This window comes from Schistocerca gregaria, chromosome 2 (genome assembly GCF_023897955.1).
Source record: "Schistocerca gregaria isolate iqSchGreg1 chromosome 2, iqSchGreg1.2, whole genome shotgun sequence".
NCBI lineage: Eukaryota > Metazoa > Arthropoda > Insecta > Orthoptera > Acrididae > Schistocerca > Schistocerca gregaria.
In genome coordinates, this window is record NC_064921.1 from 1051340555 (window position 1) to 1051364178 (window position 23624).

General features: G+C 39.2%; 1 protein-coding gene across 1 annotated transcript in view; it reads right to left on the reverse strand.

The window, feature by feature from the left end:
- The window catches only part of LOC126335577 (ATP-binding cassette sub-family C member 4-like), a 295393-nt gene that overhangs the window by 110448 nt on the left and 161321 nt on the right, over nt 1-23624 (reverse strand). The window contains exons 6-9 of the mRNA XM_049999008.1: nt 21715-21871; nt 6112-6250; nt 5925-6035; nt 4547-4750 (exon numbers count right to left, since the gene is read on the reverse strand). Coding sequence (XP_049854965.1) covers nt 4547-4750; nt 5925-6035; nt 6112-6250; nt 21715-21871 — 611 coding nt within the window. The remainder of the gene's footprint in view (nt 1-4546; nt 4751-5924; nt 6036-6111; nt 6251-21714; nt 21872-23624) is intronic.

Here is a 23624-nt window from a genome sequence, read left to right on the forward strand (position 1 = left end):
CACACTGGTTGTCAAAATTTGTGATTTACATGATTATATGAATGCAGGTAACAGACGAATAGAAATATGATCTTATAAACAATGAAAGACAGGTGATGTACACTCCTTGACTTGTCAATCCTAAGTTTAATCTATATGACAGTTATGTACAACATTATCAAGAATTTCTTGGTTCAAAAAACTTTACCAACAGCCATATGTTTTCATTTATTTTATTTTGTATCTCGATTGCTACCAATTTTGGCAACTCAATATTGCCATCTTCAGGCCCCATACACTATTATCGTTTTAACCTTATTGAATGGTACCATAAAACTGGAATCTTAAATCCAATCATTATGCAACAGATTCCTGTGAATGGGAATCTGTTGCATAATGATTGGATTTAAGATTCCAGTTTTATGGCATTATTTAATATGATAATACCGTATGGGGCCTGAAGATGGCAATATTGAGTTAACAAAACTGGTAGCATTTGAGATATAAAATAAATGAAAACATACGGCGGTTGGTAAAGTTTCTTGAATTAAGAAATATGTACCAGCCAATGTCCCCAGGCCATAATGGACCGACAAAGACTGATTATCAAGTATTGTCACTGTTTGAAGTTTGACAGCTAAAACATACATGACAAGCTATGTACTATGTTGCAGAACATAACTTCAGATCCTGCCATATTAAATGACAAGTGCATCATTGGTACAGAAGTGCATCATTGGTACAGAAGTGCATCATTGGTACAGAAGTGCATCATTGGTACAGAAGTGCATCATTGGTACAGAAGTGCATCATTGGTACAGAAGTGCATCATTGGTACAGAAGTGCATCATTGGTACAGAAGTGCATCATGTAAGTAAGATGTCCAGATGCAAACTGCTGTAAATCCACTTTTTCTCAAAAATGAGCTGGTGCCACCATTTTGTTCTCTGTGCTGCAATCTATCAATTATGCTCTTAAAACATGAATAAAACAGGTTTCTTCTGCTGCCATAAAATGTACCTAGAAAACCGTCTACAGATGCAAAACTCTGTCTTTCCACTTCTGGTGGCAAAGCAAAACTGAGTGAATTCATTGTATGATAAAGAACCAAAACTTTGAGTATTCTCAGCACGCGCCATTATTAAAAAGGTTTGACGACGCAAAACTCACTTTCTACACATTATGTATTTTGTGCGAATAATACAGCCTTCCCCACTTATTACTTTATAAACTTCACTTTTGAGCCTATGGATGGCAGTTTGTCAAGTTGTCCCTACTGCAAACTAATGTGAAACAAAATAACAGTAGCACATCAACTGTTACCTAGCCATATTGGTATGTTTTTCATAGCTTGGCTTGTTTGTGTGTGCATGGAGGGTGTTTGTGCTATTACTGTTTGGATAAATTATAAAGAGTGCTTTATCATTTCCTCCGTAGTCATGGATATTGCTGATGGAAGACATGTACCATCAGTTCCAAAAGAAAAAGGCAGTAAAAAATCTCCAAATACTTCCGACTGGAAGAGGAACAAAGCAAAACGTATAAGGTAACATTTAGTCCAATACCCTAGTATTTTGTGCTATTTCACTGCAAGGAAACAATAAGAACTTCATTACCAACATTTCCGTAAACAGTAAGTTACACTGAGATGTTTTGGGTTTATGTCAACAAATTATGGTCATTTCATATGGCTGCAGCCAGGAAAAATTCCCTTGAATGAACAGTGCATCACTGATTTTATAATCAATTATTTAGGAAAACTAGGTACAGTACGTGATTTTTTTTAGTGCATTATCCCAGCTTTCTCCCTATTAGTACTGTTCTCGGGTAGATGTTCTGCCAGTGGGTTTCCAGTTCGCCCCCACTGCAAGCACACAGCTTCATCAGTATACCAGTGTGCAAGAGTATCAATGCAGGATATAAGGAGATAACATCAGGCCTTTTATAAAGCTGCAGACAAAATTAAACAGAATGAGTTTATAATTATAAGTATATAATATAAGTATATCATATAAGTATATCGTAAAAACCATTTCTCTTAGCTTTGTGTAAAGCAAGTTCTGTTGTCAATTCTTGTTTCTTCACCTCATGTCCAGTTGTTTGGGTTAATTGCTTTATTTGTTGTTCTAAACTGATGCTCACTGAGCAACAGTTGGTTGCTGGGGAAGCAAAACTGATATTCTAATCAGATACAAAAATATATCTGAAAAACTCGTATGTAACTGTAAGTACCATCTACAGACTCTTTGTGCTCTCACTGTAGATATGCCAAGAACACTACTAAACATCTTTTGGAACACATGCAGTTGCTGAGTTTGGTTTACTGCTTTCAGATGGGGCAAACGGTATCTGATTGAAGTATTTTTTTTCTGGCATATCAACAGTGAGAGCACAAAGAGTCTGTAGATGGTACTTACAGACAAAGTCACAATTACCTCCCCAAATGAGTACAATGAAGTGTTTTAGGATCACTGAACAGTTTTGGAATTAGGAGTAGATGTCAACAATCTGTGTTGGAAGGGTGCACTTGCTGATGTCATTAAACCACCTGGTCAATGGCACTTCAGATTTGACCCTGTAAAGTGGGTTGTGACCACCAGAAGTAAACAAAGAAACACACTAGTAAGAGGAAGTGGCTTATAGAATAGACGCTGGTGAAGGAAGAGGGATATGCAGACAATGCAGAGCCTACTCATCACTGGAGTCAAATATTACCAGAATTGGAATAGCCTTAAAGGAAGCTAATATGAGGGATATCGATTTCCTGCTAAAAAAGCATTTCAGGCACACTTGGGAAGAAAATGAAAATCTTGCTTTCTACGAGAATGTAATCCATTGTCAGACAACTGGGAACAATGCAGATGAAGTTTCAGACTTTGAAATTCAGCCAGAGGACAATGAGTTGCCAGCGTAATTTAGAGGGGACAGAATAGGACTTGAAAGCTTGTGACATATTAACTACCTTTAAACTATTGTTTAATGCCACATACTTTGTAATCACATTCCGTTTTAGTTATTAAATTTTTTGTAACAGTATTAAGGTGTTTTTATTTTTATTTAATGATAATATATGCACATCTATCTCTACAGAAGCATAACTCTGTAGATCCCTGGGAACAGAGGCAAAACTCTGAATCCAAATTATTTTAGGTAATAACTAGTAAAATAAAAGCCGAATGTTTCAGGGATTGTCAGAAATATACTCCTTAGGTAAGCATAAATCTATGATGAAAAGGAATTTTGAATATCTGGCATATGAAGTAAGAAGTTTTTTGTGTTTTCTGAAAAAGTGTTCTGGTGCACTCACTGCATTTTGCTTCCGGACACCTAAATTAGACTTATATTACTACTATTTACGATATTTTATCATTTTGTAGAAATGTATGCACATACAGTAGTTTGTTCCTCTGTATCAGATGCCACTGATTGGTTATAAGCAAAAAAACTAGTTTTGGCAAATACACATTTGTAGCACAGCTCATAGTGTACAGGAGATGTCATTTATTAAGAGTTTTTGGTATTTAATAGTTTCCATTGATAGTCCATGTCTTCCAAAACATTTTATGTATGTACCACAGTGTGAAAATCATGTTCAATTCCAAATTAAAATTAAATAATCATGTGTGTGTTTGCATTCTAACTGTTTTTGACCGATGACAGTGCACTCAATATAAAACTTTTTAAATGAGCATGCATCACATAATTCATGTATTTGCCCACATTAGAGTCACAAACTGTTTCCCCTCTTTTTGATACATGCACATACTACTTTAACTTTGAGCCACAGAACAGCTGACACTGTATATGCCTGAATCAAAGACACTTTCTGAGTAAGGCACTCACTGGTTCATGGAGTTAGGTGATGCACTGGAGCCTAGACATTTTTAATTGTTAGGTAAAACTGTAAGGACTAATGATTTAGACCTGAAATGCTAGTTAAAAAGCAATCAACATAGAGGAGAGGTTAAACAAACAATTAGTACAACCAACACTTAATATTCTGGCTGGTAAATGATTTTAAAGACCACAGTAGTCCATAATCAAAAATTAAATTTGAGTACTCATGCTGCTATTGCAATTAAATAGTAGAACATGTTCTACAGTCTGATGTGTCTACTGTAACTTCTGATAATTGAGGTGACAAATATGTTAAAATGGAAAGGATTAAAAGAACTGACACTGTTACAAAGTGGCATACCATCAGTTGCTTGTTACAATAATTACTAAGAGGTATACGGCCACCACATAATAGATGAAAATGGCTTAAAAGACAGTGCCCAATTCATAGTACAGCTGAAATTATTCATGAGTTATAAAAGAGAAAGTTACCCAAACCACAAGGATGGGTTTGATCTCCCCAAGCTTGTTACCACAAAGAGACAACCAGTATTTGTGCTTTAGTGATAGAATGTTCCTACAGAAAGCAAAGATGAAATCAAAGGGACAGAACAGTTAAAATCCTGAGTAGCAGAATTGCAGCCCTTGCAACAGCAGCATCAGAAGCCCCATTAATAATGATATACACAGGCACAATTACCAAAGGAACAAGTTTGCTATCAAAACATACCTTTCCTGCTCCAACTGGACCAATAACAGCACACAGCTTCCCTGGTTTCACATGTAAATTTATACTTGATAAGGTCTCTGATATTGAGCCAGGAGCCCACTTTGCACACACTCCTTTCATCACAAGACCATTTTCGTGTGTACCCTTTTCCTCTGCTGGGCCATTTATAACCCTTGGCACATGTTCCTCTTGCATTAGAAATGCCTGCAAATAAGAAATAAAAATGACTCCACACACACACACAAACACAAACAAACACACACACACACACACACAAACACAAACAAACACAAACAAACACACACACACACAAACACAAACACACACACACAAACACACACAAACAAACACACAAACACAAACAAACACACAAACACAAACAAACACACAAACACAAACAAACACACAAACACAAACAAACACACAAACACAAACAAACACACAAACACAAACAAACACAAACAAACACACAAACACAAACAAACACAAACAAACACACAAACACAAACAAACACAAACAAACACACAAACACAAACAAACACAAACAAACACACAAACAAACACACAAACACAAACAAACACACAAACACAAACAAACACACAAACACAAACAAACACACAAACACAAACAAACACACAAACACAAACAAACACACACACACACACAAACACACACACACACACAAACACACACAAACACACACACAAACACACACAAACACACACACACACACACACACAAACACACACACACACACAAACACACACACACACACACAAACACACACACACACACACACACACACACAAACACACACACACACACACACACACAAACACACACACACACACACACAAACACACACACACACACACACAAACACACACACACACACACACAAACACACACACACACACACACAAACACACACACACACACACAAACACACACACACACACACAAACACACACACACACACAAACACACACACACACACAAACACACACACACACACAAACACACACACACACACAAACACACACACACACACACACACACAAACACACACACACACACACACACACACAAACACACACACACAAACACACACACACACAAACACACACACACAAACACACACACACAAACACACACACACAAACAAACACACACACACAAACACACACACACAAACACACACACAAACACACACACAAACACACACACAAACACACACACAAACACACACACACAAAGGGGGTGGGGGCAAGAAAGCGGTGGAGAGGAGAGAGGAGCCAAGGGGAAGGAGGAGAGAGACAAATCCTCTATGTGAATTTATTCCTGTTGTTTACAATTTGATAAGATGGTAAACTCACCTCTAACCTTCGAATAGATACTTTTGCTTCAGCTGAAAATTGCACAGCTGATGGATAACAGATAGCCATGCACAACTGCAGGGCGTTGAAAAACTGAGCCAGTGAGAATACCTGAAGACAAACAGAATATCACTAATTGCTCTTAGAATATCTGCAATACTATAATTTCACTTCAAATTGCACATACCTTTTCAGCAGTAACTGAATGTCCGAGTAGTGTGTAGGCTACAAGGGTGATATAGAGAGATGTTCTTTCCGTGAACACCATGAACGCACAATGGATTCCTCGCAAATATGATGCTCCTCTAAGAACCCTGATCTCTCGACTGAAAATTTGAGATTCAATGTTTCATTAGTCAGCAAAATTATAGTTGCAGAAAATGATAATTGTTATATATGACTATTTCTGCTAACTGCATTCAAGTAAGTGCATCACAAACAGCTTTTGTAAAATTTAAACACACTCTGAATATCTTCAAGCTTATACATCATCTAAACGTAGACAGAATGACACACAGCCTGACTTCTTAAAGTTACTGAAAAAAATAAATCAAGTAATTCCTGTTTTCACATAAAAAACAAACAATTCTGGAAAAAGGGTAGCTAACACCTAGAATTAAAAAAGTCAGGGAATGTGTACCAAAATAGTTCCGAGGAGAGTCTGTAACCAAGAGTTTAAATTTAATTTCCAACTAGAATTATAAAATCCCCAATGTTGTTATGAAAATAACTTAATTACTCAACTCTACAAATAACAATATATAAGACATTGTAAGAATGAAGTAGAAAAGCCACTTTGAATGCTTATAAATCGCTAAAGCAGTGAGATGAATGAAATTTATTTGTAGACAACAGATGTCATGGAAATAATGCCAATGACATTAATCACATCCAAATTTTTCCTCCTAATGGCAGTAAACATCACAAAATCATTAGGTCACTAAACAGCAGTATACCAATTTTTATTTTAGTTGCTTTGGCGTACATGTATAAATAGTTTGGACAAGAAGAGAATAGAAGCTTTCGAAATGTGGTGCTACAGAAGAATGCTGAAGATCAGATGGGTGGATCACATAACTAATGAGGAAGTATTGAATAGGATTGGGGAGAAGAGAAGTTTGTGGCGCAACTTGACCAGAACGAGTTTGTGGCGCAACTTGACCAGAACAAGTTTGTGGCGCAACTTGACCAGAACAAGTTTGTGGCGCAACTTGACCAGAACAAGTTTGTGGCGCAACTTGACCAGAACAAGTTTGTGGCGCAACTTGACCAGAACAAGTTTGTGGCGCAACTTGACCAGAACAAGTTTGTGGCGCAACTTGACCAGAACAAGTTTGTGGCGCAACTTGACCAGAACAAGTTTGTGGCGCAACTTGACCAGAACAAGTTTGTGGCGCAACTTGACCAGAACAAGTTTGTGGCGCAACTTGACCAGAACAAGTTTGTGGCGCAACTTGACCAGAACAAGTTTGTGGCGCAACTTGACCAGAACAAGTTTGTGGCGCAACTTGACCAGAACAAGTTTGTGGCGCAACTTGACCAGAACAAGTTTGTGGCACAACTTGACCAGAACAAGTTTGTGGCACAACTTGACCAGAACAAGTTTGTGGCACAACTTGACCAGAACAAGTTTGTGGCACAACTTGACCAGAACAAGTTTGTGGCACAACTTGACCAGAACAAGTTTGTGGCACAACTTGACCAGAACAAGTTTGTGGCACAACTTGACCAGAACAAGTTTGTGGCACAACTTGACCAGAACAAGTTTGTGGCACAACTTGACCAGAACAAGTTTGTGGCACAACTTGACCAGAACAAGTTTGTGGCACAACTTGACCAGAACAAGTTTGTGGCACAACTTGACCAGAACAAGTTTGTGGCACAACTTGACCAGAACAAGTTTGTGGCACAACTTGACCAGAACAAGTTTGTGGCACAACTTGACCAGAACAAGTTTGTGGCACAACTTGACCAGAACAAGTTTGTGGCACAACTTGACCAGAACAAGTTTGTGGCACAACTTGACCAGAACAAGTTTGTGGCACAACTTGACCAGAACAAGTTTGTGGCACAACTTGACCAGAACAAGTTTGTGGCACAACTTGACCAGAACAAGTTTGTGGCACAACTTGACCAGAACAAGTTTGTGGCACAACTTGACCAGAACAAGTTTGTGGCACAACTTGACCAGAACAAGTTTGTGGCACAACTTGACCAGAACAAGTTTGTGGCACAACTTGACCAGAACAAGTTTGTGGCACAACTTGACCAGAACAAGTTTGTGGCACAACTTGACCAGAACAAGTTTGTGGCACAACTTGACCAGAACAAGTTTGTGGCACAACTTGACCAGAACAAGTTTGTGGCACAACTTGACCAGAACAAGTTTGTGGCACAACTTGACCAGAACAAGTTTGTGGCACAACTTGACCAGAAGAAGGAATCATCTGGTAGGACATGTTCGGAGGCATCAAGGGATCACCAATTTAGTATTGGAGGGCAGCGTGGAGGGTAAAAATCGTAGAAGGAGACCAAGAGATGAATAGACTAAGCAGATTCAGAAGGATGTAGGCTGGGAGATGAAGCTTGCACAGGATAGAGTAGCATGGAGAGCTGCATCAAACCAGTCTCAGGACTGAAGACCACAACAACAACAACAACTCATTCCTTTTCCTGTCTTCTGAAAACAAATAAGTTGTCTGAAATTGAATACTGACACTTTTGAGCAGAGGTTTTCAGTTATCCATCAGATTGGCTTTAATAAATGACACTACACAGAAAATATATTTTTGATTACAGAGAAATTATCTTACATGTGCACTGCATATAGGAGTTCACATTTATACATCTGCACGATTCCTCTTCCAGTGTCAACAGTTTATGTGCATGTCAGAACTTACTTCCTCCACTTGTAATGACATAATACAGGCCAATCCAAGTTTCGCAACCATCTTTTCAAAACAAACCAGATACAAATTTAAAATTAACTAATGTGAGATGGAAAACCTCTAAGGCTATGTTGTGAACATGGTTATCATTTGGCAGCTGCCATTTTGAATGAAACTTAATTTTCAAATGGAAAAGGAGTCATGTTGCATGTCAAGTGGATCAAAAAGAAAAAGAAGAAAAACTACAGTTCCATTCAGTTGGGCATAGCTTTATCCATTCAAGTTACGACTGATATTGTTTCCTTACAAGTGACATGAAAACTGGTGCCATTAATGCAAATCAAACACACCAAGTTTGTAATGGTATCAGGAGAGAGCACAGGAATTATCACAGATGATTTCAACCAGTGACATACAGACAGATTATCTATCATTCACAGTGCAGTGGTGGAACTTCTCGTTAAATTCTATGAAACTGGCTCTGTTGAAGACAAACTGTAAGCTGGATGATTTACCACCACCACCACCACCACCACCAACCACTTATTATTCTGCCCTCGTCCTGCCCAATACAATAATGTTAAGTCCGAATGACAATTTTGTACATACATTCTGCAGATGATAGTATAGAGATCTTCTGCAGACTGACAGCCAAACAGTCACATCCAATAAAGCAGAATATGGCTAATGCTTTCTTGGTCCATTACACAGTCATCCATGCAGTTTTTCCAACTCTTTCCCTCCTAAGAAGTTTTAATGAACCATTTGAATTGTTTTGGATAATTGTGTTAGTAGTGCCTTTCACAGCAAAATACAATGTGTTACTTTTTCCAGTCTGTTTAATTTCTGTTCACTTTTGACTAGAACATCTAGCTTTTTCATTAGCATGTAAGACACAGTGATATTGTCTCCAGTAAACAGCAATTTTCTTCTGTTGTGGTGATTTAATTACTTCGGGGACTTCTTTAATTTGGTTCTTGCATATTGTAAATGTTTATATTACTGTTCTGGAATCACAAAATATGACTGCTTATTTGAATGTGTGTAAAATGTTTAGCTGATTTACTGTAATTCTGATGCCTTTAATTTCACTTTCAAAATTTGAGTGAAGTGGTCTGGATGTTTGATAGAAAAAGAAACTTCTGCTCTATATTTCTTCTCTTTCCGTTAATGAGCCATTTTTGCAAATGTCGAGTCACTGATCTTTAGGGGATCTCGGATTTGTTGTTTCTAGTGCTGTAGCTCATTATTAATTTACCTGATTCACTCTTTAATAAAATAAATTATGTCTAGTCCGTATTGTAATTGAGGAAACTTAACTGGAGGGAGAGAAATGTAAAAAAAAAATTTCCATTAACAATGAAAATTTTGGCCAAAGCTAGGGCAAAACTGTTGTTTCCCCTATGACATACTATTTATAAGATGAAGCTAATTTAAATATTAATCAAGTGGTAAATAAACAGTATCACCAATACTTGTCAAATGACGACAACGAACTGATGGATCCATTGGAGGTAATTGGTGCATCTAAAGTGATGGTTTCATGTGCAATATTTGGGTTCTTATATCACAGGACCTATCTTCATTGAGGGTACAGTGACAGCAGCCTGTTGTGTACAGTTGTTCGCCAAAGATGTGCTGCTATCACTGCCGTCTGAAAAGAAGACATTTCCAGCTTTCTCTTAGCTTGACAACGGCTCACCTAATTACGGACTTGCTGCCTGGGCACACCATGATATCCATTTTCCCTGGAAAGGGATAGATCAGAGGTCCAGAAAAATGGTCACCATATTCTCAAGGTGCAAATACCACTGTATAGTGGCAAACATCCACATAGTCCCCATTCATGACATTGGCAAAGGATTTATCTCCAAGTGCTGCAGTATGCTTTTTCAAGGGAAAAAACCACACTGACTAAATGATCACAGCATAAGGACTTATCACAATCTCCAGTAGAATTAAATCATCAAGGGTGGAACAGTGGTGCCTGAAACTGTGCTGGGAGCAGCACAGGTGATCCCAGGGTCCGAGTAGTCAAATGAGGCGGCAGTTGGCCATGCACTCTGCAGTCTTCCCCGTGCATCTTTTAAGGGCTACACTCCACTGTCTATTAGTGCTGGCATGATCCTGCCTGGTTTCTGCAAGGGAATCAGTATTATTGCTTCCTTCCAAGTGATGGGGGACTATCAATCAGACCACATCTGACATAACAAGACAGGAACTTTGGCTCCTGGACACACAACTGAGCATCACAAAATAAATGAAGCTAACCTGGAGCAGTGTGTCTGGCTGCAGACAAACCTGATTCAAATTCCCACATTAAGAATGACAGACCTAGTCATTACACAAGAAGAAGCAGAGCCACCTCATCTCCACAGTCCTATGGAACACCCAACAAAGGAATCTGTCCAGATAACAGTGTGACGGTAGAAGTTTCCAGCTGAAAGCTGAGCCATGTCTTCAGGCACATCCACAAGGACTCAATTTCTCAATACTGCTGTAAGGGGAAGTTTACTGCCTTGCCTGGAATCTGCCGCACTGCATCACAAACTCATGCAGTGGAAATGGACTGATTAAGATAATTTTCAAATTCCCTCCACGGGCCAGCCTTCCATTCTTTTACCAAATGCTTCATTTGGGCTCCCACAGACTTGAAGGCACAAAGGTTTTCTGTAAGTGGATTGTGTTTGACCTGCTGCAAAACTGTGCGCCCCGCCTCTTTGCCGAGCAATATTCTGCATTCCAACAATGGACAGATAACTGAGCTTGCTGTAGCTAGACTGGGGAATGAAATTGGCAACAGCTCATTTAATGGGAGACCATCTTCTGGGCATTTTCCTATTATTCAAAGATGGCTTACTGTTTGTACCACAGTCAACTTTCCCTTTGAAGCATCCATCTTCGCAGTCTTCTTTTCTACCACCGTCCAAGTCAGCAGGTGGGTCCACACTGGAAAGTGGTCACTGGAATACAAACTCTGTGGCCACTTCCCCCTGGACTGAGTCCGCAATAGCTAAGGACGAAAACGGGCATCATCTGACCAGAGTCCAAAAGGCGATACTCTCTAAATGGATGAGAAACTCAATAATTCGAACCCAGGAGCAGGTGTTAGCCGAGCCCCAGAGCACATTGTGAGCATTTGAAAGTCACCCACAAGGAGGAATGGCTAGGCACGTTTCTGCATGAGATCTGTCAGTGCAATCAAAGTATAAATATCACACTTATGTTATCTTGTGTGATAACTAGCACTGTAACTGCTTGTAGCGTCACAGTACGAGGGACAGCGGGAAGTGGCATCTGTCACTGACAGACACCGGTAAGATTGTCCTTCCTTTAGGAGTGGCAGCCCATTAACTCAGGTATGTCAGTGACTTTAAAATGAGTTTCTTGTAAGCAAATTTAGAGCAGAATGATATTTTCACTCTGCAACAGAGTGTGCACTGATATGAAACATCCTGGCAGATTAAAACTGTGTGCTAGACCGAGACTCGAACTCAGGACCTTTGCCTTTCCCGGGTAAGTGCTCTACCGTCTGAGCTACCTAAGCATGACTTGTGACCCATTATCACAGCTTCAATTCAGCCAGTATCTCATGTCCTACCTTCATATCAGTGCACACTCCACTGCAGAGTAAAAATATCATTCAAGAAACATCCTCCAGGCTGTGGCTAAGCCATGTCTTCACAATATCCTTTCTTCCAGGAGTGCCAGGTCAGCAAGGTTTGCAGAAGAGCTTCTGTGAAGTTTGGAATGTACGAGATGAGGTACTGGCAGAACTGAAGCTGTGATGATTGGTCGCGAGTCATGCTTGGGTAGCTCAGACGATAGAGCACTTGCCTGCAGAAGGCAAAGGTCCAAAGTTCAAGTCTTGGTCCAGCACATAGTTTTAATCTGCCAGGAAGTTAAATATAGAGCAGCCAGTCCTGGGCCAGGCATTTTAACTTTTTCCAATGCAGCTGGTATACATTTAAGTTCCACTGTAATATGCAAGTCACTGTGGAAGCCACTGATTAGCAATGGCAATTTACCCAAAGATCAGGGGACACATTAGAGGGTGCCCAGTTCTCCAGTTCCTCCATGTGGCTGTCAGAAAGGGAGACTGCTTACCAATTCAGTGGTTTCGTTGTCACTTTCTTCAATTTCTGATGACTATTTGTGTGACTTTTTGGATGGGTATTAAGGACAGCTTAGTGAGCCTTAAAGGTAAGCAGTGGTATGTGACCATTGTTCGAAGTCTGTCACTGCCAGCTCCTGAATGGTTTCAGGGTCAAGGGTGACCACTGCACTATGGAAGAGCTTCATATTGTACTAAGATATTTATTTATTGAACGAGTTGCAACAATTACTTTCTGCCTTCAGGAAGTTCAGTTTCATACCTTGTATGAATTTACCTATTATAGGTTGATTTTTGTGATGATTGAAATAGGGCTCGACCAATGGACCAAGGATTTGGGATCCACACAACAAGGACAAAAGTCAGACAAAGAATTGGAAACTAGCTGACTATTTGTTGTGGCACTTTCGCTGCGGTGAACAGTCCAGTCATAATACTGAGTGCTCCAATTGGAGGAAGAAACCTCCAACATGTGAAGTTTCAACTATAAAGTCATTTTAGTTACTATAGTGTCCTGTTAATATAATTCTGGGACTGCTACTTGGGCAGTCTGACCAACCAAGCTCCATTTGGTGTAGATACTACCTGATGGCATACTGTCCCATCAGGAGATGATTTGAACTGAAGTTGCTCCACGGGGATGCCATGAGCCACGAGGCAAACAAACATTGGCCCAAGCAGGACCCTTATGCAACTACGTTGTGACAGGTGCTCCTGCAGTTGCTTGCTAGAGATGGTTCACCTCAACAGCCATTGATCCCAACAGCACTTAGCACACCTTCAAACTGAATGCTTTTTTTATACAAGTGTGTACTTTGCTTGCAGTCCAGGCAGTGAGCCAAGGCCCCCATTCTCAGAAACACACAATGTTCCACCAACACTTTTAACAATGATCCCTGAAGTATGCCCAGAATTTATGTCAGAAGCAGTCTGGTGGTGCTGGACAGTCTCCAAATCAGGAAAACCAGGTGTTACCTGCCAGTATCCGATTGTGGCTGTCAAAGCACACTCCGTTCCCTTCCATAAGTTGTGGGACACTTCGTCAGGCCCATCCACTGAGGTATTTCCAGTCTGAATGGTCTTATCAGTAGCTATGCTACTGCTGGCATAGTCCTCAGCATCATGCAGGCATTCAAATCCTCCCACCCAGCACTGAACCTGCCTATGATAAAATCGTGCCCTCAGCAGGAGAAATACAAGTGACAGAAACACAAACTTGACTGTTCTGGTGTTACGACTTTATTTACTTTGAACAAACCTATTAATTATGTAAATAAGCTTTATGAAAGTGAACTTCCCAAGACTCAAGAGACACAGTAATGGGTTGGTAACTCTAAAACATGATTGGATTACTGTAACTATTCCAGAATTTCTCTTAATATTGCGTGTTGGTGTCTCAGTGATTTGCATATTCAACAGAAATTTTAGTGATTAAATGTGCTGTTTGGCTACCATCCAAAAAGAGTTCCCACTATTCCAGATGTGATGTCAACAAAGTATTGATGGAGTAGATGTGTACATTTTAAGCTATAATTTTCAGAGTTTTCACAAGTCACCATTTGATGTGAAAAGTAATTCATTGCACTTTCTTATTCATTTCCTCATACATTTGCAAATTTCTCAATTTGATGTTGAAATATTACTGTCCCATCAAACCCCCTAAGTCCAAAAGCACAATCGTCACTGAAGTACAACTCTTAGAAATAAAATCACATTGATTACTCACAAACTTGTAGCCAAAACAGAACTGATCACTTTGAGGGAGAGTACACCTATTTACACAGACTTCAAATATTCCAGAATGCTGGTATTTATAAAGGGAGGCTTTTTTATTATTTTTTTAAAGACACTGGACCTTCATTATAAAAAATAGTCATGAACCTTTTTACAAATTTTCTTCAGTCATCCTCAAAGTACTCTCCATTGGACACAATGCACTCATCTGGTCTTTTTCCCCATTGTCTAAAGCATGTGAGGAACTCTTCAGCTTTGATATCATCCAGAGCCCCTTGCACAACTGGTTTTACCACTCCAAATCATTGTAATGTTTCCATTGTAATATTTTTTTTCAGTTGCAGGAATAGGAAAAAGTCACTTGGGGCCACGTCTGGTGAATACGGTTTGGGTGGGTGTGGGAAATAACAGACCCACCTTGAGATTCCAAACAGTGGGTCACTTAAGGCTGCGTGTGCGGGGCATCGCCATGACGAATGAACCCTTCACCTGATCAACGAAGTTCCACACGTTTCCTTCACACTTCCTCCCACAGATATCTTAAAAAATTCCAAATAAAACTGCTGCAGCACACTTCCACAAACATCAAAAAAGACAAAGACCATTGTCTTCTGATTCCATGACACTATCTTGATTTCTGGGTCATATCTGTAACACCAACTCACATCACCTGTAATGACTGTGTTCCAAAAGTTTGGATCACTTTCAATCTCTGCTTTTAAGTCCTGGCATATATTCACACACATGGTTTATTTTGCTCCTGTGTGAGAAGGCAGGGAATAAATTTAGTGGCAAAACATCTCATGTTTAAACCCCCACTCTAATTATGCTGGCACAAGCCCCAACTCACACCTATCTTTGAAAGAAGGTCGATCATGAAACACTGGTCCTTGTTGATTTTTTGGTGGACTTTTCAAATTTTTCCTCATTTCATGACATTGCAGGGTGCCCAGAATTAGGTTGGTCTTGAACACTACCTCATGTTGAAAGTGACCAAGCCACTGAAAAAAAATTGTGCGGCTCCTAGTAACACTGGAAAGCTTCTTTAAGCATTTGATGAGTTTCTGTTGTCAATTTTTAAGAAGGAAAATGTTATTACACCACTGAAGAATTCATGGAAGACTTTACAGTCTAAATAACACACAGACTATTAAACTATAAACTCTTAATATATAACAAACTTTCTAGTGTTGTGTGTGTATTTATTAGATGCACTTACAAGATTGTTAATCTGTAATTCACAGCTTTCTAAAAATGATGTAAAAAGATCTTTCATAAATAATCATTTTCAATTCCAACTTGAAGTGCACACTGTAATGAGACTAATAAATCTGATTCTGCACACATCAGACACATTCTTCATTCTTTTCAAGTTGCCATGACAACTTTGCAAGCTGAACATCCCAACAGTCAAATTGGGGGAGGGGGGATCCCCCCCTCATACGTGGACATCAAATATTTCAGAATAGACAAACAATACAAACATAAGGCATTTCAAGAACCTTCTAAAAATGGACGAGTAACAAATAACTGGTGATGGTTTGGTTTGAACAGGTGATCTGCACCAGATTAACCAGCAACACTAACCACACAATATGTGCCATAGCTCTTAGCATTGTTCCCTCTCCTTCAGAAACAGCAACCTATGTTTCAGAAGTTCACTGGGCCCAACTACACCACCACGGATTTAGATCTTGTCAATGGTCCTCTGTATGGCAGCACTAAAGGATCCTCACATTCTGGTCATGTTGTTACCATTTCGAGCATTGAATGTACCCCTCCTGTTGAAGCTTTATGGTAGCTGAATGGGTCTCCAGTTTCCTTTAACTTCCAATCTCGTCTGTGCCTCTTGGCTGTAGTAGGGCAACATACATGGGACACTGATGATGTCTCTGCCATTTTGTCTTCTTAATAAATGGTCACAATCTTCTACTTCACATGGGATGTCCGAAAAGCGACAAAAGACACAATATAGCCTAAAGTACCATTTTATTAACTTTTCTGATATTTTGTTTTCTGTACAAGTTTGAAACTCTTGTATCATGTCTCCTGGGCTGTAGCTCACTGACTAGTGATTGGTGTCATAGTGCTAACAGTCCGCTCCCCTGGGTATCCAGGGTCCATGTGTATGCCAGGTGTCTTGCTTCTTTGGTCCTGGTGGTGATGGGTTTCACAGCCATCCTGAGTATCATCCAGCTGAAACAAAAACAGTACTTCCAATGTCTTTTCAGCCTTACAACCATGGATCAGAAAGAACTGTCTGAAGCGTGTAGTGTCTTGCTTAGCAGTATTGTATGTGGATGTCATGATGGGCAGTGTTGTATTCCAAATCTCTCTATTCAACATGAACATAGGGCAATAGCATATCTGCCAGTGTCTCATTAAAGCATTCTGTGAGCCCATGCCTCTGCAGATGGTAGGCAGGTTGAGCTGTGCGCATGTTAGAATCGATTTCTGTCACTCACTAAACTCCTCTGTTGGGCATTTCCTTCAAATCGGTTGGTCAGCATCTTGTGAGAGGGTACGAAGCTAACTTAACAACATGCATGCTCATTACTGGTCTAAATGCTTGTCTAACATTTGGTTTAATAACTGGGTTTGTTTACCGAGGATGGAGATCTGACTCCTCATGCTACGGATGGTTGTGGAAACTGTACAGATGACAATTGAATATGTGCTTCCCTCTGCCTTCATGGTTGTGGGTCTACACCTTCAGAGTTGGCACATTTCTTACTTCTGCTACCTTCATCACGGATGTCGCTCTGTTGGGATTGGCTTACATACAAACACATGTTCGAAGAAAACACTGAGCACCTCCGATACATGTGGTTAAAGAACCTAAAAGGATGTTAGCATTCACAAAATTCCATGTTCATTGAGTGAAATTCAGTTTGGTTTCTTGCGTGTAATGCAGCTCGTCTTTCTTCAGTGATGGTTAAATATGCCTTAGATTGTTATGTGGATCAGTGTTCTGCATTAATGGTTCAAGATGTAACTCTACTTTGACTACCATGTCTCCGCCAGAGCAAAGATGTGATTTATGATCATGCATGCAGAAGAGCGCTGCGCCAGCGATAGATTTTCATAAGTAATTTTGATCATTTTTTTTACTTTTGCATAGGTGTTTGTTTTAACAACTAGTTCATTACTCTCTTGTTATCTTGTCTTCACACGTTTAAGATTTATATTTTTGGTGCTGACATTAAAGAATGATTTTAAGTAGAAATTAAAACTATATTATGAAATGAACACACAGCGTCTTCAAGTTATTTCAGTAGTGATTCACAATGGTTATCGCCAAATTTGTAAATTAATCCAGACATTGAGAACTTCAAGAAATTTTCATCAGCTGGAGAACAAGAGGACCAGCGAACAATGAAAAAAAAAAAAAAAAAAAAAAAAAAAAAAAAAAAAAAGAAGGACATCCTACAAGAAAATCAAGAAGTATTCCAGACACAGCCACAAAGTCTATATTATAATAGATAATACGTTTCTGACAGAATGATAAGGTAAATTTTAACTTATTTCTGATGCTATTTCTTTACAGTCACTTTTTGTAGTGTTGCCAACCTAGTCTGCCATCCACGGTCAAATTACAGCACTAAATCAGTAATACGAAGTCTGCCTAATCTGTAACTTATTCCATCAAAATTCAAAACCCAATCAGATTTTCTATTGTTTATTTTCATGGCAGAACCCTGAGGAGAGGAAACACTACAAAGACCAAGTTATTTTGAGACTACTTGTAAAGGGCAGACAGAAATTTATATTTGAAAGTTGATTGTTTTGTGGAAATTTTCCTTTCTGCATTTCTTCATCCAGTTACAAGAAATTAATTTTTTGAATTGCATGCTTTCATTTTACATCCCACGTGCTAAAACTGCTGAACATATTGCATTGTTTGTTTTTGTTTAAATTGATATAGTAATTTCTTTTATGTGAGATTACTATAAAGAGGTATGCTAACTTCATTATTTTGTTAAGGTTGTAAGGGTCTTTTAAGATCTGGTGTGTGGTTTGTGGTTATCTGGTTTTAATGTTACTCTGTGTATTTTGGATTTGAGAGGAATGAGCTATGTCCGATCAGCTCAAGCTGGTAGCCTCATGGTAATGCATTATTTGTTTTCAGCCTTTTTTTTTTAGTTCTAACTTGTGAGCTTGTTAACACTGATTCTCTTACTGTATATTATCTGAAAAATCATGATTACAAAGTATTTGATAAATGTGTAATTTCCACTGTCATGATTATTAACGATTTTTTATAATGGCTTTCGGAGTGCCTATTTTTAGACCTGTTATTTTGTCAATTTTAAAATGCTATTGAAGCAAATGAATTTTGGCTAATCACCTTAGAACTCCCAGATCCATGGCTTGTATCATTTAACAGGTGTCATTCTATGAGCAACGTAACAATGCGAAATTATCTCTGAGACTAGTCATGACTGGAAAACTTTTTCCACCATCAGATACCACCACACAGTGTGCTCCATGGTTCAAAGAGATGCATTCTACATGGAACTTTGCAATTTCCATAGCTTCAGCAGTGAATATAGCTTTGGTGAAGGCACAGGAGATTAGGTAGACAGTGCAGACTATTATCGACCAATTCCCATTACCTCTTGTTCCGAGCTGTGATGCATGCAATGTGGTGCAATGGTTAGCCTCACTGGCTGGCACTCTACAAGTCACCAATTCAAACCTGACGATCAGCGTGCCAGGCCAGCAATGCTGACTAATACACCACACTGCATGCACCACAGCTCACAGCATTATGAGTCATCACATTGCCATAATAGAAATGGATACTGAAATCCATCGTATCATTTATTTGTTGATATACAATGAACATCACTATTTCCACACTGGAGAGTTTTAGTATGTGAGTTAAGTTATTTGTCAATTACACCACCACTTTGTGTTGGCCGACAGGTATTTTGTTGGCTCTAACTTCACCTTTGTAGTCATCAGCTGGAATTTGTTCAAGGGAAAATTTCTCAACAGTTTAATTAATTCACTGTGTTGATTAAACAAAGTTTGTAACACAGTGACAATTTCTCGCTTAATGTCCATATGAAAATAACAATTTAGATCAATTTGTTCGTAAGTGTTCTCCATGAAATAAGTTGGGAGACGTTTGTTACCTGCATCCAGCAGTGAACCTGCAGGATAAGTGGTGGTAACAATCCGGCAGGATGATAAATGTGCCCTTGTACTGTTAGTTTTGTCATTCAGTTCATGCACACCAATGTTCATAATGATTCAGTTGGGGCAATTTCACCCATGCAGTACATTCCTGATGTTTAAATTTAAAGGGCAGTGCAATATACACAATTTATCAATTTCTTTGACAACTGCACTTTGATTAAGACTCTAATCATAATTAGCATCCTAATGGTATATATCAATATTTAAAGCAGCATGCAGTATTCGTCTTGATTGTGCACTGCATGATGTTCAAACTGCATCCAGTTTTGTCCCCCATTGTTTCTCAGTTTCTGCAGCTCTTTAGGTTCCTCCCCCCTCCCCCCCCCCATCCCCATCCCCCTCCCCCTCAAGCTTGTAGCCTCGGTGGCATACCTCTTTTGGTAGTTAAAGTAATAATTTGTGACTTCTATTACAAATTCACTCAGAGAAAGAAAATAATAAGCTTTTGATATCTATTATCTAGTGTTCACCAGCAATTGAAATTTCACAATCAACACCACTTGTTATGTGGTGGTTGTATTTCATTCAGTTCCATTGACATCAGTGTGTGAACTCTTACACTGATGAAACAAACTGCTGCTAAACTGTACGAAACACAAACTTGTTGAAACAACACAAGCAGCACCTATTTTAAAATTTACATACTAATTCAGAAACCATCACTGGTGTAAGCATATCAAGTCACCAAAGTTTCATCGCTGTCAGATGATTAGCATAGGAATGCATACAGGACAAACATTCATTTACACACACAAGATAGGAAGTGAGAACATTCAAATCGCTAATGTGAGGTAGCAGGCACTCAGATTTCTTGACCTGTGCTGTAGAGCAAGCTTATCAGCTGGGTTCTGAGTGTCAGCAAGCCACGTTGTGCATTCTGCCAGTCTAGTAGTAGTCATTTCTAAACAAAAAGTCTTTAACACATGTTTATATGTAACATCATACACTGTTTCGCATTTTTTTTGGGAGCAGTTACTCAGAAGGCAAGAGGGCAGAGATGAACTGATTTCAGGGCTTAAATTGGGGAAGTCTTAGTGACAGCAGAGTAATGTCTTGAGGCATTGTTTGTTGGTGGTACTGGCTGACAAGAGGGGACTGTTTCTGAATTTTTGGAATTAGGAGGCATATTCATTGTGTCACAGAAGGAGAATGCTCAGGAGGTTGGTTTGCAGAGATGATCTGTAGATTAACTGTTAAAGAGGGCAGCCTGGGAAAGATGATTGGTACAGATGTTTTAGTGGTGAGGTGACTATGAAGTTCAGTGAGAATCCACAGAAAACATTACAGCACTAAAAATGACAGAATATACAAATTCCCTATTTGGTGGTTCTTAACTGCCAAACTTTTAACTGTACACAATAAATGTAATAATGCATATTGTAAACATTTAATTTCACTCAAAGCAGGATTCTGAACATTTTCCAATCAAACTTCACAGCACATGCATGTAATATATTTGTGTAGAAATGCATTCAGTTGCCTGGAGACATCCCAGGATTGATTTTGTCTTAAACAATAGAACATCATGCAAAGTTGAAGTGTCAGATTGGAATGTACTGAAATAAACATGTCACCTCATGTCATGTCACCTCATGTGAACTAGTTTCACCAATCCAACATTTTGACTACTAGCTCATTGCACACACACCTTGAGACACATCTGTATACTGAAAATATGTTAATTACTTACTGACCAAAGTACATGTGAGAAGTAGAGAGACAGGCAGGCAATTAATTTCATATTCTCATTCCAAACAATTTTGGAGTCTCATTCCAACAAAAATTTAAACACGCATATCTGCCGTGTAATTTACCAGTTAAGTATGACAATATTAACTTTTTCCATTACCTTCTAGCAAAATGTACCATCTTTTCAAATGGTTTCTCCCAGGCATACATCTTTATTACTTGGATTCCAGATATGATTTCATTCATGAGTCTTATCCTGTCATCACTTCTTATTGCTGTCTGCATTCTAAACTTTGTTGTCAAAGTACTCATATAACCTGTGATGAAATTTTTTTTTAAATACACAAATAGAAATATCATGGAAAGTTCTGATAGTGTAAAAATTGTTATCACAAGGAAAAAAATCAGGTCATACAGAAGACATACAACAATACTTCATTAAAGAACAGAAGAAAAAATTGAAAACATTATGAAACAAGGTTAATTTTACTCTTGACAATCAATTCCAGCTCTATTGCTGATAACAGAGGACACATGAGGGTGCACACACACATGCTCACTCACTATTCACAGATTTCAAATAGGTATTTGATAACACAAAATGGAATACATTTTCCTACATTCTGCGGCTGTGTGCTGTCAACTACATTTACGAAGTGCTAATTCGTTCTCTTTATTAGAATCATAATGGAGTGGACACCACTGATGGGACTGAGTGGTGGTGCAGTGGTTAGCACACAGGACTCTCATTCAGGAGGACAACAGTTCAAACCCTCACCTGGTCATCCTGATTTAAGTTTTCCGTGATTTGCTTAAATTGCTTAAAACAAATGCCCGGATGGTTCCTTTGGAAGGTCATGGCCGATTTCCTTCCCCATCCTTCCTTAACCCAATAGGGAATGAGGAAGTAAATAACCATATAAATATAAGAGTTTGTCATCACAAATAGAAAGTCAGCATGAAACTGTTCACTGGTAACGTAGCAGTATCACCAAAATTGAACAGCAGTTTAGCTGGAAACTTACTTAAATAGATCACATTGGCAGAAGGTGGAATATGTATGTATCTAAAGGGTGCAAGGGGGACAGGGCAGGTTAAAACAGAGAAACTTGGGAATTGGGGGGGGGGGCAGGAGGGGGGGGGGATGTGGTGTGGTGGTGGGGGCAGGCTGTTTAAAGGCTGGTAAGAGGGCTGAAGGATGGAATGAATGGAAACAAAGGGGGGGGGGGGGGGGGGGGGCAGAAATAAGTAGAACACAGTGACTAGCAGAGATAAAGGAAGAAAAGGGAACAAAGCACAAGAGAATATGCTGCAGGAAGGCTTTCCGTCTATATAATTCAGAAATAATAGAGAGGGAAGGTTGTGAAGCACTCAATGAAACCATGTACATTACACTGAACGGAACATTCTGAAATTGGGAATGTCATGGATACAATTGAGGCGTGGTGAATCATCCAAAAGATAAGTGTATTCTGGTCATACGTACATAGATTGTTTTGCCCTAAAGGCAAAAGGCCAGATGTTTTAGTAAATTACATGGTTCCTGAAACTTCATGGCAGATTAAAATTGTGTGCCGGACCGAGGCTCAAACTCGGGACCTTTGCCTTTTGCGGGCAAGTGCTCTACCGACTAAGCTACCGAAGCACGACTCACGCCCTGTCCTCACAGCTTCACTTCTGCCAGTACCTTGTCTCCTACGTTCCAATCTTTACAGAGACTGGTTTCTGTTACAGGTAGCCCATCCTTCAGCAGGGTGCAAAATGCCACTAACGCAGTCATAGCAGAACATAGTGAGCAGACTAATTGGGCAGGTCTTTCACTTGTGTCTTCTATGGGGTACAGAACTGAAAGCTGAGGATATGTTAGATGACTACCAGCTTAGCTTCAGAACAGGCAAAAGCATGCAAGAGGCAGTTCAGATGCACTTAATAATGAAAGCAAGACTTAAGAAAAAGCAAGAAGTTTTCATAGGATCTACAACAAGCATTCAACTACTAAAAATTTGTGATTGATAGATAGATTTCATGATTAAAGGGACCAAACTACAAGGTCATCAGTCCCTCCTACCT